The following is a 13,874-nucleotide window of genomic DNA, read 5'->3' on the forward strand; positions in this document are numbered from 1 at the left end:
TCTTTAAGAATGCTGGGATACTGTACAAAAACAGACACATAAGTCAGTGGAACAGAATTGAGAGTCCAGAAATAAGGCCACACATCTACAACCATCTGATCTTCAACAAAGCTGACAAAAACCAGCAATGGGGAAAGGACTCCTTATTCAATAAATAGTTCTGGGATAACTGGCTAGCCATATGCAGAAGATTGGAACTGGACCCCTTTCTTTCACCATATATAAAAGTCAACTCAAGATGGATTAAAGACTTATATGTAAAATCCACAAGTGTAAAAACCCTGGAAGACAACCTTGGCAAATAGCATTCTGGACATAGGACCTGGCAAAGATTTCATGACAAAGATGCTGAAAGCAATTGCAACAAAAGCAAAAATTAATGAGTGAGGTCTAATTAAAGTAAAGAGTTTCTGCACAACAAAAGACACTATCAACAAACAGCCTACAGAGTGGTAGAAAATTTTTGCAAACCATGCATCTGACAAAGGTCTAATATTCAGCATCCATAAAGAACTTAAACACATTTACAAGCAAAACACAAACAACTCCACTAAAAATGGGTAAAGGCCATGAACAGACACTTTTCAAAAAAAGACCTACAAGTGGCCAACAGTCATATGAAAAAAAGCTCAATATCACTGATCATTAGAGAAATGCAAATCAAAACCATGAGATACCATCTCACACCAGTTAGAATGTCTCTTATTAAAAAGTCAGAAAATAACAGATGCTGGAAAGACTGCAGAGAAAAAGGAAGAATGCACTGTTGGTGGGAGTGTAAATTAGTTCAACTGTTGTGGAAAGCAGTGTGTCAATTCCTCAAAGAGCTAAAAACAGAACTACCATTCAACTCAACAATCACATTACTGGGTATATACCCAAATGAATATACATTGTTCTACCATAAAGACACATGCACACATATGTTCATTACAGCACTATTCACAATAGCAAAGACATGGAATCAATCTACAAGCCCACTGATGATAGACTAGATAAAAGAAAATGTCAGATATATATATACACATATATATATATCTCTCTCACATTCATATTATATGTATGTGTATATATATACACTATATATATACACACACAATCTCTATATATGTATATATAGATATACACACACACACACACACACCATGGAATACTACACCGCCATAAAAGAGAATGAGATCATGTTCTCTAAATGAACATGGATGGAGCTGGAGGCCATTATCCTAAGCAAACTAATGTAGGAACAGAAAACCAAATGCCACATTTTCTCACTTATAAATGGGAACTAAATGATGAAAACACATGGACACCAAGAGGGGAACAACAGATACTGAGACCTACCAGAGGGTGAAGGGTTGGAGGAGGGAGAGGATCAGAAAATATAATAGGTACTAGGCTTAGTACATGGGGAATGAAATAATCTGTACATCAAACCCCCGTGACACAAGTTTACCTACATAATAAACGTGCACATGTACCCCTGAACTTAAGATAAAGTTTTTTTTAAAAAAGAATGTTGATATAGGCCCACAATTTCTTCTGGCTTGTCGAGTTTCTACTGAAAGGTCTGCTGTTAACCTCATGGGGTTCCCTTTGTAGGTGACCTATCCCTTCTCTCTAGCTGCCTTTAACATTTTTTCTTACATTTCAACCTTGGAAAACCTGATGATTATGTGTCTTGGGGATGTCTTTCTCTTTAGTATTTCACCGGAGTTCTCTGCGTTTTCTGAATTTGAATGTTGGCCTGTCTAGAGAGGATGGGAAGGTTTGCATGGATGATATTCTGAGATATATTTTCCAGGTTGCTTGCTTTCTCCCTAGCTCTTTCAGGGACCCCAGTGATTCATAGATTTTGGTCTCTTTATATAACCTCATATTTCTCAGAGGTTTTGTTCATTCTTTTTTATTCTTTTTTATGTATTTTCTGTTTTACTGAGTTATTTCAGTGAGCCAGTTTTTGAACTCTGAGATTCTTTCCTCAGCTTGGTTTATTCTGCTCTTAATAATTGAGGTTGCATTGTAAAATTCTTGTAGTGTGTTTTTCAGCTATTTGCTTCTGTTTTATAATGGCTGTTTCATCCATCAGCTCCTGAATCATTTTATGGTACTCATTAGATTCCTTGCACTGGGTACTGACTTTCTCCTGAATCTCGATTGTCTATGTTCCCATCCATATTCTGAATTCTATTTCTGGCATTTCAGCCATTTCAACCCAGTTAGGAACCCTTGCTGGGGAACTAGTGTGGTTGTTTGGAGGAAAGAGGCCACTCTGGCTTTTTGAGCTCCCAGAGTTCTTACGCTGGTTCTTTCTCATCTGTGTGGGCTGGTGTTCCTTTAACTGTGGTGTAATTTGGGTATAATCAGTAGGTTTCATTTCTGGATGTTTTCAGAGAGCCGAGGCTTTGTGCAGGGCCTTTATTTTTAGCTGAGCTCTTGTCTTTGGTTTCACAGAGGAGTATATTACCAAAAGTATTTTTGGTGTTCAAGTTTGTGCTGTGATTCAATAGGTGGTGCTTAAGTGAAATGGCCAGTAGGTAGGCATTTGCTTGACCATGTGGCTCCTCTGTATTTCCTCATGATTGCAGCTGTGCTCCCTCTCAGCGCTCTGACAGTGTGGGCTCCTCTCCCACTTGAGGGCTGGCTGCAGATCTCGGTTTGGCTCTCCTGGGCTGCACACTGCAATTCTGGGGTGAGCTCAGGCTTTATGTGGCCTCCTCCGCTTGGAGGCAGCAAGGCCAGGGACCTTAGCAGTGACTGTGACAGAGGGCCTTTCTCTCGTCTCTGGGGGCTCCACTCCAGAGAAATGCAGAGTTGCTACCGATCAGTATAATCAGCCAAGGTTGGGGTGGCTGCACTGGGGGCCCAAGTTGGGGGCGCCCTACCTGATAACAAGCAGGGAGGGTACATAGGTCACAGAGTAGACAGACTGGCCTCTTTCCTTAGGGCAACTGCAGCTTCCTAGAAGTGTGGTTAAAGCACTCATGGTCTTTTTGCCTTCCCCAGTCCGAGGGCAGCAAGAGCAGTACCACTCTGCAGTGGCCATGGGAGTGGGCCTTCAGTTGTCTCTGGGACCTCTGCCTCAGAGAAACACACCGCCCCTGCCACTGGAAATGTTCAGCCAGGGGATGAGACAAACGCACTGCTGGCCTGAGCTGGGGGCCCTACTTGGTGAAGAATGGAGGTTCAAGAGCTTACAGGGAGGAGAGACTGAGCTCCTCTCTGTATGGTGGCTGTGGTGTGCTTGGAGCACAGGTGAAGCCCTTAAACTGTTTCTTCCCTAAAGCAAGGGCAGCAGGAGCAGAACCACTGCTGTGGCAATGACGGAGGGGCTGTTGATTGCCTCTGGGAGCCCCCACCAGGGAACCTCAGAGCCACTATCAGTGGGTGTGCTCAGCTATGATGAGGAGGCTGATCTGTGGTCCGGAGCCAGAAGCCCTGCCTCATGAAGAGTGGGGGGCCTGGGCTCACAGGGAAGAGGGTCTGGATTCCTCTCCTTATGGTGTGTAGTGTGCTGAAGGCGCCAGCATAGTGACTAGGCCCTTTGTTCCATACCCAGCCCCAGAGCGATTAGGGCAGTACCACTGCAGCTGCAATGGCAGAGGGATTGTGGGTTTTCTCTGGGAGTTCCTGCTCAGAGAACTGCAGAGCCACCTCCAACTGACATGTTCAGGTGGGGACAGGGTAGTTGTGTTAGAGTCCCAGGTCACAAGGGCCTCCAAGTAAGGAGAAACAGGATTGGAGACCTGGGTGGAAAAAGGTCTGGCTGCTTTTTCCACAGGACAGCTGCATTGTGCTGGGGATCTGCACCAGTCCCTTGTCACCACGTACCTTCTGGAAGCCTGAAGGCAACAGGGGCGAGGGCTGCAAGACAGCAAAAATGGCGGCTTGCCTCTGTGGGAGCACCGTCCCAGGAAAACACGGAGCTGCTACCTTCCCAAAAGATGCTACCTTCCCAAAAGATGGCTCTTACTATTTTCGGGTATATTCCTCTGATGACTAATCTGGGTTATTATCATGAAGGGAAGTTGATTTTATTTGCATCTATTGAGATGATCATTCGGGTTTTGCTTTTAATTCTGTTTATGTGGTGAATCACATTTATTGAATTTTGTATGTCAAACCAGCCTTGCATCCCAGGAATAAAGCCTACTTGATCATGCTGTATGAACTTTTTGATGTGCTGCTGGATTCAGTTTGCTAGTATTTTGTTGAGGATTTTTATGTCTATATTCATCAGGGATATTGGCCTGAAGTTTTCTGTTTTCACTGTGTCTATGCCAGATTTTGGTACTAGGCTTATTCTGCTTGACTCTTGACCATCAGTACATTTGGTAAAAGATGAGATAAGGTTACCTTAGGTAATCAAAGGTATCAAAAAGTAGGAGGAAGAAAAATATATTGCATGCCAAACACTTAAATATAGTATTGCATTTAACCTTAATAACAGCCAATCTGGTGTTCATTTCTCTGCTTAGTCAGTTATTACTTTGCAGCCATCACCAAATCACTTAACTCTAATTTGGTCCTTTTGTTTCCTCTTCTGCAGAATAGAGACTAAAAATACCTATATTATAGGATCACAGTGGGAATTAATGGGCATAATGTCTGGGAAACACTTATCAGGGTGCTTATCACATGATGGATAAATAATTGATAGGAAATAGGATGATAATAACTGTGATGTTGGTCATGAGCTCTTACTACTCAAAATGTGTCTCCAGGGCCAGCAGCACCAGTATTACCTGGGAGCTAACCAGAAATTAGGAATTTCAGGCCCCACCTCAGACCTCCCATGTCAGAATCTGCATTTTAATGAGATCCCTAAGTAATTCATGTGCACATACATGTTTGAAAAGCACTAGTACAGAAAAATGACTCTGGGATTCAGCAACTTGACAGAACTCATCTAGTGGTAAACCACACAGCTAGAAGCATACTCAAATCAGAAGATGCTAAGGCCAGCATCTTTCTCTTATATCTCTAACGGTATCTGTGATTGGAGGTGTTCAGCCTTCCTGAATCCCATTGTCATGTTCTTCTATAATCCAAGCTATAAATGAAAGGCTTTTTACAAACATGTTTTCATGTCTACCACAGTAGCAAGAACACCATAATTTTGTTTTACTTTTCACATTTTTAATTATTCAGCTGTTTTGTCACCATTTAGGGAATTATTACAAAACTTATGTCTAAAATGCATCTGATTAATGCATATTTAGGCGGCTAAGCAGATGTAGAATCAGTTGACTGCTATCATAAAATTAAACACTGATGAAACATATATTTGCACAGCAATAATGATCCTGGCATTTGTATAAATATAACAGATCTATTTCCCTAATCATCTAGGGAAAAAAATGAGGAAAGGGTGACAGAATTACCAAATTTGTCTGGCTTACTAGGCAGATCATTTTCAAGTACAAATTTTTTTTCATGTGAATAAAATCATGTTAATTAACAGCATCTATTACCACATTAAAATGAAAGAAGTGTATTTGAGCAAAAAACAATGTAGATAATATCAGAAGCATGTTTCCAGGACATGTCATAATTTCCAGAGCTTCTTTATAATCATGGTAGGTGCATGTTTTTAAGATATTCCTCTATAGTGCCATAGTTTGATTTTATACAAAATGTGTCCTGAGATTCAAGCCTAAGTGAATAAGATATATATTTTTCCCCACATTTTAGTATCTCTGAAATTTAAATCTGTCTTACAATTGATGGTATATCAACACTGATTGGCAGCAGTTTTTCTTCTTTTTTTGTAATCAGTGGAATATTTGATTCAATTAGGGGATTAGGAGTCCCAGTAAACTGAAACCTTGTCCACAGGGATTACCACAGTGAGATAGTGGAAAACAAGTGGAACAGAAAGGATAGCTCATGCCTATGAGCGTTCAGGCAAAAAGAGAAGTGAATAAATAGAAGTAATGAGATTAAATAAGAAATGATTTCATAGATTTCTATTTCCAAAGAGCCAGAAAGAAAAATCGAGGAAGATGAGCAAATTTAGCAAAATAGCAAGAAAGAAGAATAGGGAGATAGAGAAAAAAAAAAGGAGAGAGAATGAAGCATCAAGATGGAAAATACAGCCAATAAGCCCACTATTGTGATCATTATTTTTTAGGTGTGGTATCCTGTGGTAGACATTCAACTTGGTGCTCCTTTTCTCATTACACACACTGATCAGTAGTGGTCCTAGAGGATAGGATGAGGCAGTTGTTTTTGGCACACTGTAGAAGGTGTTTTCTCTTCTCTGGCCTGCACAGGTAGATCCACACCCCTTCCTGTGCTCCTTCCCTCCCGCAAACTCTGTACATACTTCTCTTTCCTCTGCCTACTGCATTTCACCCAGTCCCAAACCACCAGGATATGTAAAATGATTAATACTTCTGTTTGTTCTTTCAGGTGATATCAAGACTATCAAACAAATCTATGGTCTCACAGGTATGGCTTTTGCTACACAGCAAAATATTTATCTAAAATCTGGAGGATTACCAATAAATCTGTCTTTCTCTTCAGAATTTCATGTATTTATCTTTTACTTTCCCTACTTGACTTCCCAATAAGAGATGTGGCAACTGACTTGCTTGAGTTTGAGTATAGAGGAGAATTGAAACTCATAGTTCTATGGGAGCATTTTATAGTTATTGTTATAAAGCCGTTTGTTACCAAAACATGCCAAATGTAAAGTCCTAAGGTGTTAATCTTAAAAGTACTTTCATTGCATTTAAAATTGGCAGTCAAATTTTTTCTTGTAAGTGTCCATAATGCTAAAAATATGGTTGAGAGATATTCTGGAACCATGTTTTATGATTCAGTCAGCTCTTAAAACAGTTTCAACTTTTAAGAACTCTCTAATTAATTTCAAGAAAAGTTTCCCGAAAAAACTAATTTGTTAAGATTATTAGCTGGACTTTTATTACCAATAATCCTGTGACACAGAGGCACGCAAATAGATTAAATTACATAATGCATTATGAAGACATTAAGAATTTACTGAAGATGATGGTGGAGAAGGGTCAAATAGGGTTTACTTTTTATTTTAATTGTACTTTAAGTTCTGGGTTACATGTGCAGAACGTTCAGTTTTGTTACATAGGTATACATGTGCCCTGGTGGTTTGCTGCACCCATCAACCTGTCACCTACATTAGGTATTTCTCCTAATGTTATCCCTCCCCTAGCCCCCCACCCCCCACAGGCACCAGTGTGTGATGTTCCCCTCCCTCTGTCCATGTGTTCTCATTGTTCAACTCGCATGTATGAGTGAGAACATGTGGTGTTTGGTTTTCTGATTGTGATAGTTTGTAATGTCGGCTGCCCTGATTGTGAGTCAATATCTAAGCAACTTGTCTAAGACACCAAGTCTCCATGACAAAATGGAAGTATGAAATTTCCACAAACTTGTAGAAGTACAAATACTTGACAGGTTATTAGTCAGAGAATTCAATTAGAGCCAATAGAGGCTTCTTGAAACAAAGGAATGATTAACTTGCCAATGCAAATGTAAACAGAATTCTAATTAGAGAATGCGCTCATTGTTTCTCATTTCTTAGATTAAGTTTGCCCTGTTGTGTCTTTAGCTGGGTAAACTAATTTTTCTATCCAACAATGCTACTATACAAATGTTCCCCTGTAATTCCGTGTAGGCCCAATTTTTGTTAAAAACACAGAGTTTTAAATGCTGTGAAAAACAAACAAGAGTAACATCATGACTATCCCAGCAAAAAAAAAAGTATGCCCTTGTCATTAATTAAAATAACCATACGTATTTGGAAAGATGAGTCTAAGAATGCCATTTCTTCAAGAAATTTTGAGCCAATAAGATTAAAGTACAAGAACTTCATAAGTAAACTATGCATTTCACTCAGCACCTATGGCCTAAACTGAACGGGCTATTGCCTATAAGTCACTGCAATGTTAGATCTGTTATTATACCTGTAATATATACACCATATACACCAAAAAATCCGTATACACCAAAATCCATATACACCAAAAAAACAACTATTCATTTAAGTCAATAACCATGACAGCCCAGAGTCTGAATAGTAATCTTAGGGATTTTCAGTTCTTTGCCTTATTTTTATTATAAATTATTGATGATCAGATATAAGGGATTCAATTTTCAAAAAATACAGAAGCACAGAAAAGTGAGCAGAGAAGCCATGTCTGGGGCAAAGCCAGAAGCACACACTATTACAGTGACTCTGTTGAGGGCCACTAGTTAGCCTTTGCTGCGTTCACTGCCCTGGCCCTTCCATCATCACCTCAATTGTCTTTTCCCACACTCTTTCTTTCCTCTTCTTAGTCTACACAGTTGAATGATCCCAGTCAAGAGTCCAGTAGTTACAGGATGGGTTTTGGCAAGACTATTTTTCCTTCCTTTTCCAAGGCTTTTCAAAGGAAGCAGACCAAGTGGTTTGCTTCTTTTCTTGCTAGTGACTGGAAAGAACAAGGAGAGCAGGAAGCAGAGTAGCTGAGAATACTTCTGATCTTCTTCCATTCATGTGATCCAAAATAGGAAAGCTTTTTATTCTCAAGAATAATGCAATTTTGCTGGTTAATCTCCATGTAAAGTTCCAGTAAAGACCCTGTAATTTTAAATAACAAGGCCTAAGACCCTCCATTAAAGTGGAAAATGTCTTTATTTCTAAGAGCATGCCATCATATACTATTACAAATGAAAGGCTGATTAAAATCTAGTTGCAAACCTGGTATAATGCACCTTTCACGTGGCTCCCCATGAAGACAGTTTAAAAGACCAAGAGAAGGGTTAAAATCAGGGGCTAAAAATCAACAAAGCATAGAGAGTAAACCTGGAGAAGAGCAGAAGTGGGAAGACCTTTAACACCTGATAAAATAATAACTAAATCTGCAAAGACTTCAGTTTTAATGAAAAGTAAGTCTCTAAGAGATTTGACTTTGTTCTAATGAGACCTCCAGCATTAATGATATACCTTTTCTGCGGTTTTTGCAGTCTGTACTAATTTATATTATCCACTGATTTAGTCAGAGCCCAAGGGAAATGGCAACATCAACAAGCGACTCCCATCCATTGTGGAAGATGAGGAAGAGGAGGAGGAGGGGGAGGAAGAGGAGGCAGTCTCCCTCTCTCCCATCTGCACAAGGGGATCTTCTTCGCGCAACAAGAAGGTTGGAAGCAATAAAACCTACCTGGGCTTAAGCTTAAAGCAACTGGCCTCGGGAACGGTGCCCTTTCACTCGCCTATCAGAGTCTCCAGGTCAAATTCCCCCAAAACCAAGCAGGAAATTGACCCCCCCAACCATAATAAAAGGAAAGAGAAGAACTTGAAATTGCAACTTTCAACTTTGAATAATGCTGGACCCCCAGACCTCAGTCCAAGGTAAGAGTTCATATCATATAACTTTCTCACGTGAACGTGGCTGCCTTTTATACAGAGTAGTACCTGCCTTCAGCCTTCTGAGCCTTTCTACTCCATAGATTCCTAGCCTGGAATCCTCAGCTTTTCTGAGTTTTGTGGGCAATTTTTTGAGTTTATGTGCAAGTGTGTGTGTGCATGCAGGATGGGCAAAATATGTTCTCAAAATACTAAATGTTCAGAAATCCTTCTTTACTCCTTTTATTCATTTTGCACTACCTATTATGTTAAATGTATATTCCTACCTTGTGATTTTATGATTTATAGTGAAAATAAAAGAAATGGAACAAACTCCATCAATGTTATCCCCTCAATGCTTGATCTTACCAAAAGTTTCATAAGCAATGAGTTGAAATTAGGAAGAAAATGAAATGCAGATTTTTATTTTTCATACTATTCTTGCCTTATTATCAAGGATGGCTAAAACTTAGTTTTATTTCTGGTCTCTTCAATAAGTAACACAGCATGGTTCCATTTTTCATTTCTTAAAAATCACTTTAGAATCCACTAAAGGTGATTGAAAGCGTGAAAAATCCTGATTCCGAAGATGTTCAGGGGTAGGCCATGGTGTAGAAAAGCAATAGCCATCATCAAAATCACATAACAGCTGAATAATAATAAATAAAAGCATGAAAAAAATATGTATTACTTTTTATGTTTCATGTATTTTGCGAGATAATTTCACATTCACAATTGCATTTAATCTTCTCAGAACCCTATAAAGTAGTTTGTGTTATCTCTATTATAAAGTTGCAAGAAGTGAAACTCGAAGGGTAAATATTTTGTCGAAGATCTGAGATATTAAGTATTGAAAGGTAGATTCAAAGTTTGTTTTTCTACTTACAAAGCAAGTGATCTTTCTCAAATACTATATTTTTATTATTTATTTGAACAACATTCTTATTCATTAAGATCAAATATTAAGGAAAAGATAAAATAGGTTTAGCAAAAAGTAGGCGGATGATATATTTTCAAGAATTCAGTTGGAGATGGTAATTTGAAAATATTGCTTAACTCTTCTTCCTAAGTTTATACTAAAATTAAACATAATAAATTATAAATAGGAAGAGACTGTATTGGAGCTGAGAAAGGTTTATATACAGCATAATCTTACATTTATAAAAAGAATATATGTTCCTTTATAGAGAAAATAATATTTTGAGGACATACATCAAAATCTTGACTATAGTAGTAGATTACAGGTGATTTTTATTTTGTTTTTTTGTTACCTTTATGTTTAAATTTTCTACAATAGACTTTTTTTTTTTAAATAATGAGTGGGTTAGATACTATTTACCATGAAAAGAAGACTAAATACTGATTTAAATATAATTATTTAACTCTGACATTTAGAGTTTTCTCTAAGTCTAGAGTAGAGGTGTAATCAAATTTATTTTCTGTGATGCTAAGGGTTAAAACCTGGAGAGTAGTGATTTAACATGAATTTAGGTCAGAGGACTTTTGTACCATACCTTAAAGTTTTGAATCTGAGAATAAGTAAAAGAGCCTCTGTCTACAACAGTAGTGTGTGATAAAAAATATAATGTGATATAAAATTGTGAGCTACATATATACTTTTAAATTATCTAACAAACAGCTACATTTTTAAGCGTGATAAAAGTGAAATTAATTTTAATAATATATTTTATTTGACTGAATATGTTCCAAATATTATTTTAAATTTGAACAATATAAAAATACTCAGTGAAATAATTTACATTTTTTAACCATATTCTTCAAAATCCAGTGTGTATTTAATTCTTATGGCACATCTCAATTTGCACAAACCACATTTCAAGTACTCAATAGCAATATAAGGCTAATGGTTACTATATTGAATAGCTCAGCTCTAGAGTATCTAGAATTTAGAAATTTAACATAGTATCTTTCAACTCTTTAAAAATACTGGAATCCGTGAATATGAATCCACAGCCAGCCAATTTCCTTTATTTTAAGTAGGATTGTTGATGGAATTGAAGATGGAAACAGCAGTGAAGAAAGTCAGACTTTTGATTTTGGCTCTGAACGAATCAGATCAGAGCCCAGAATTTCTCCTCCTCTTGGAGGTAAGATCTATATTTAGTCTTCTCCTAAGGTAAAATATTTCTTATTAACTTGTAATGTTTGTTATGGGCATTTTTTTTTTTTTTTGCTTTCCTGTCCTTAGAATATTCTCCCTGTCATAGAACCTTACCAATACCATTGAATAATTTGACATGAGTTTATGCCATTTCCAAATTAAGATGTCATTTGTGATCATTTCTCTGTCCAGATTGGATGAGCTACCATTTAGCAGCGAAGGTAATTGATATGCCAGGAGACTCAAATTTCTGCTATTCATCAGAGGATGGCCATGTTTTACTATTATAAATTTAGATTAATCCATAAAAACATTATCTAGAGGAAATGCCATGTTGATTGTGCACTGAAGGAACATTGGTTATATTTAACCAGTTTATTCAGTGTGAGGTTATATACTTGCAGTTTTCCAGATGATAAATAACTTCGGAAAGGTATAAGCATGTTGGAAATGACGGAGAACTATGTGATGTGTTAACCTTTAGTGATGGTGAATTAATGTGAAGGTACTTCCAACTCTAGCCCAAATCCCTCTCTTTACTTTTCAATCTTGAGTTTGTTGCTCGTAAGAATGATTCTGTCAACAAGACAAATAAAATGACAAATAAACTCTAAAGAAGACACACCTGTATTTGATAAAAAGAGAATAGTGAACATGTGTTGAATAGGCAGAGACAATCCAAAACAATTACCAGCAAACTACCTAATGCAAGGCCAGCAATCCTCACCCAACCTCCCCTTCCCTTCCCACCAAGTTCTAAAATCCTTGTATTAGAATGTCTTGGTAATTAGCAAATCCCTTTATGAACAAAGCCAAGCCCAAGAAAGACATTTGAATATACAGTTCTGGAGATGTTTCTCTGGTAGAATACCAGCATTTCATCTGAATCAGTAATTCCTTCCAGCACTCATCATCTTCTTGGGAAACTAAGGGATACTTGTGAAATTCCTTGATTGGGAGTGTGAAGTGAGGAAAATGCAAAAGGATAAGGAGTACAGTCTTGATTTATTGATTTAACTGACTTACATATGTTGATATTACTGTGCTTGGACCAAGGAGCAAAGAAATCATAGTTATCATCAAACTGGTATATTTGCAATAAAAGCCTGTTGACACCTCAATTGGATGTTTACCTTTTTGGTTCAACTAGAGACAGTGCACAGAAACTCACCATTTCATCCACATATTTCTAGTCCTACCACTCTCTTAGCTTCCTCCTCTTCCTTAACCTATCACCTACCCCTACGCTTACGCATTCAAGCAACAAGTTTTCTAGAAGCAACTTCCAAAATATCTCTTAGTTCCCTCTAAGACTTTCTACCATTACTGCTACCACTCTTTCTCTAGCTATATCTATCTCTTGCTTGCATTGCTACCAAAGTCTTTTCTTTGACCTCACACTGTTTTCCATGCAAAGGGAATTTTATTAATTCAAATTTATTTGTATTACTCTATTCCTATGCTTAAAACCCTAAAATGGCTTTCTATTGCCCTTAGTGTGAAATTCAAACCTATTGCATAATTACTTTATATAAGTTATTTTACTTTTTTAGTAGAGATGGGATCTCCCTATGTTGCCCAGGCTAGTCTTGAACTCCTGGGCTCAAGGAATCCTCCTGTCTCAACCTCACAAAATGCTGGGATTACAAGCATGAGCCACCATGCCTGGCCTACTTTTTACATGTTTATTTTTCCTGCTCAATTCTAAGCTCCATGAGTGTCAACTATATTTTCTTTATTGGTTGCTATCTACTCTAAAAGAGGGCTGGCCTATTGTATATGACCTTCAATCATTCGTTGAATGAATGGATTACCTCTGCAAGATATATCTGCAAAACAATTTCTTATTACTCTATTTCAGACTGTTTTGAATTACTTTTCTTCCCCCACCAACAAGTTTTCTCCTCATAATTGACCAGAATTAGGATGGTCTTATCTGTCAAATCTTTTCCACTCAAGCTGGCACTGACTCACCTGTACTCTTGTCCCTGACAGAAATAAATATATTTGGAAGAGCAAAGTAGAGAAAAAGTGGAGAAGAAGAACTAAAAACTGGGAGAAATTACCCTTTAGAGTGATGCAGGAAGAGAAAGGCAACCTGCAGTGGATATCAGTATCTGATATATATGTGGGAGGAAAATATGCTCATGGGCACATGAATCAATGTTTAGAATGGAACGAGAGAAGAAAAATAATATCCCTTTTCTATGGCTTGAGCACTGACTATGATACAGTTTTAAACAATGGTCAAAGAAAAGAAAATGTGCCATCTTGGAACATGGTGGTGACTGTACTCGGGGAAATGGGGTGTTTGCAATGGACACATCCAGTCACTGTGGGTGCAATCACCACCATGATGTGTGTCCAGAGAGTATATCTGGTGCC

General features: G+C 37.9%; 1 protein-coding gene across 2 annotated transcripts in view; it reads left to right on the forward strand.

Annotated features, from left to right (window-relative positions):
- Positions 1 to 13,874, forward strand: part of KCNH8 (potassium voltage-gated channel subfamily H member 8) — a 393,974-nt gene that overhangs the window by 362,267 nt on the left and 17,833 nt on the right. For both annotated transcript variants that reach the window (XM_001162672.6, XM_054680428.2), the window contains 3 exons: positions 6,412 to 6,450; positions 9,018 to 9,373; positions 11,369 to 11,475. In XM_001162672.6, the coding sequence (XP_001162672.1) occupies positions 6,412 to 6,450; positions 9,018 to 9,373; positions 11,369 to 11,475 (502 nt within the window). The remainder of the gene's footprint in view (positions 1 to 6,411; positions 6,451 to 9,017; positions 9,374 to 11,368; positions 11,476 to 13,874) is intronic.

This window comes from Pan troglodytes, chromosome 2 (assembly GCF_028858775.2).
Source record: "Pan troglodytes isolate AG18354 chromosome 2, NHGRI_mPanTro3-v2.0_pri, whole genome shotgun sequence".
Classification (NCBI taxonomy): domain Eukaryota; kingdom Metazoa; phylum Chordata; class Mammalia; order Primates; family Hominidae; genus Pan; species Pan troglodytes.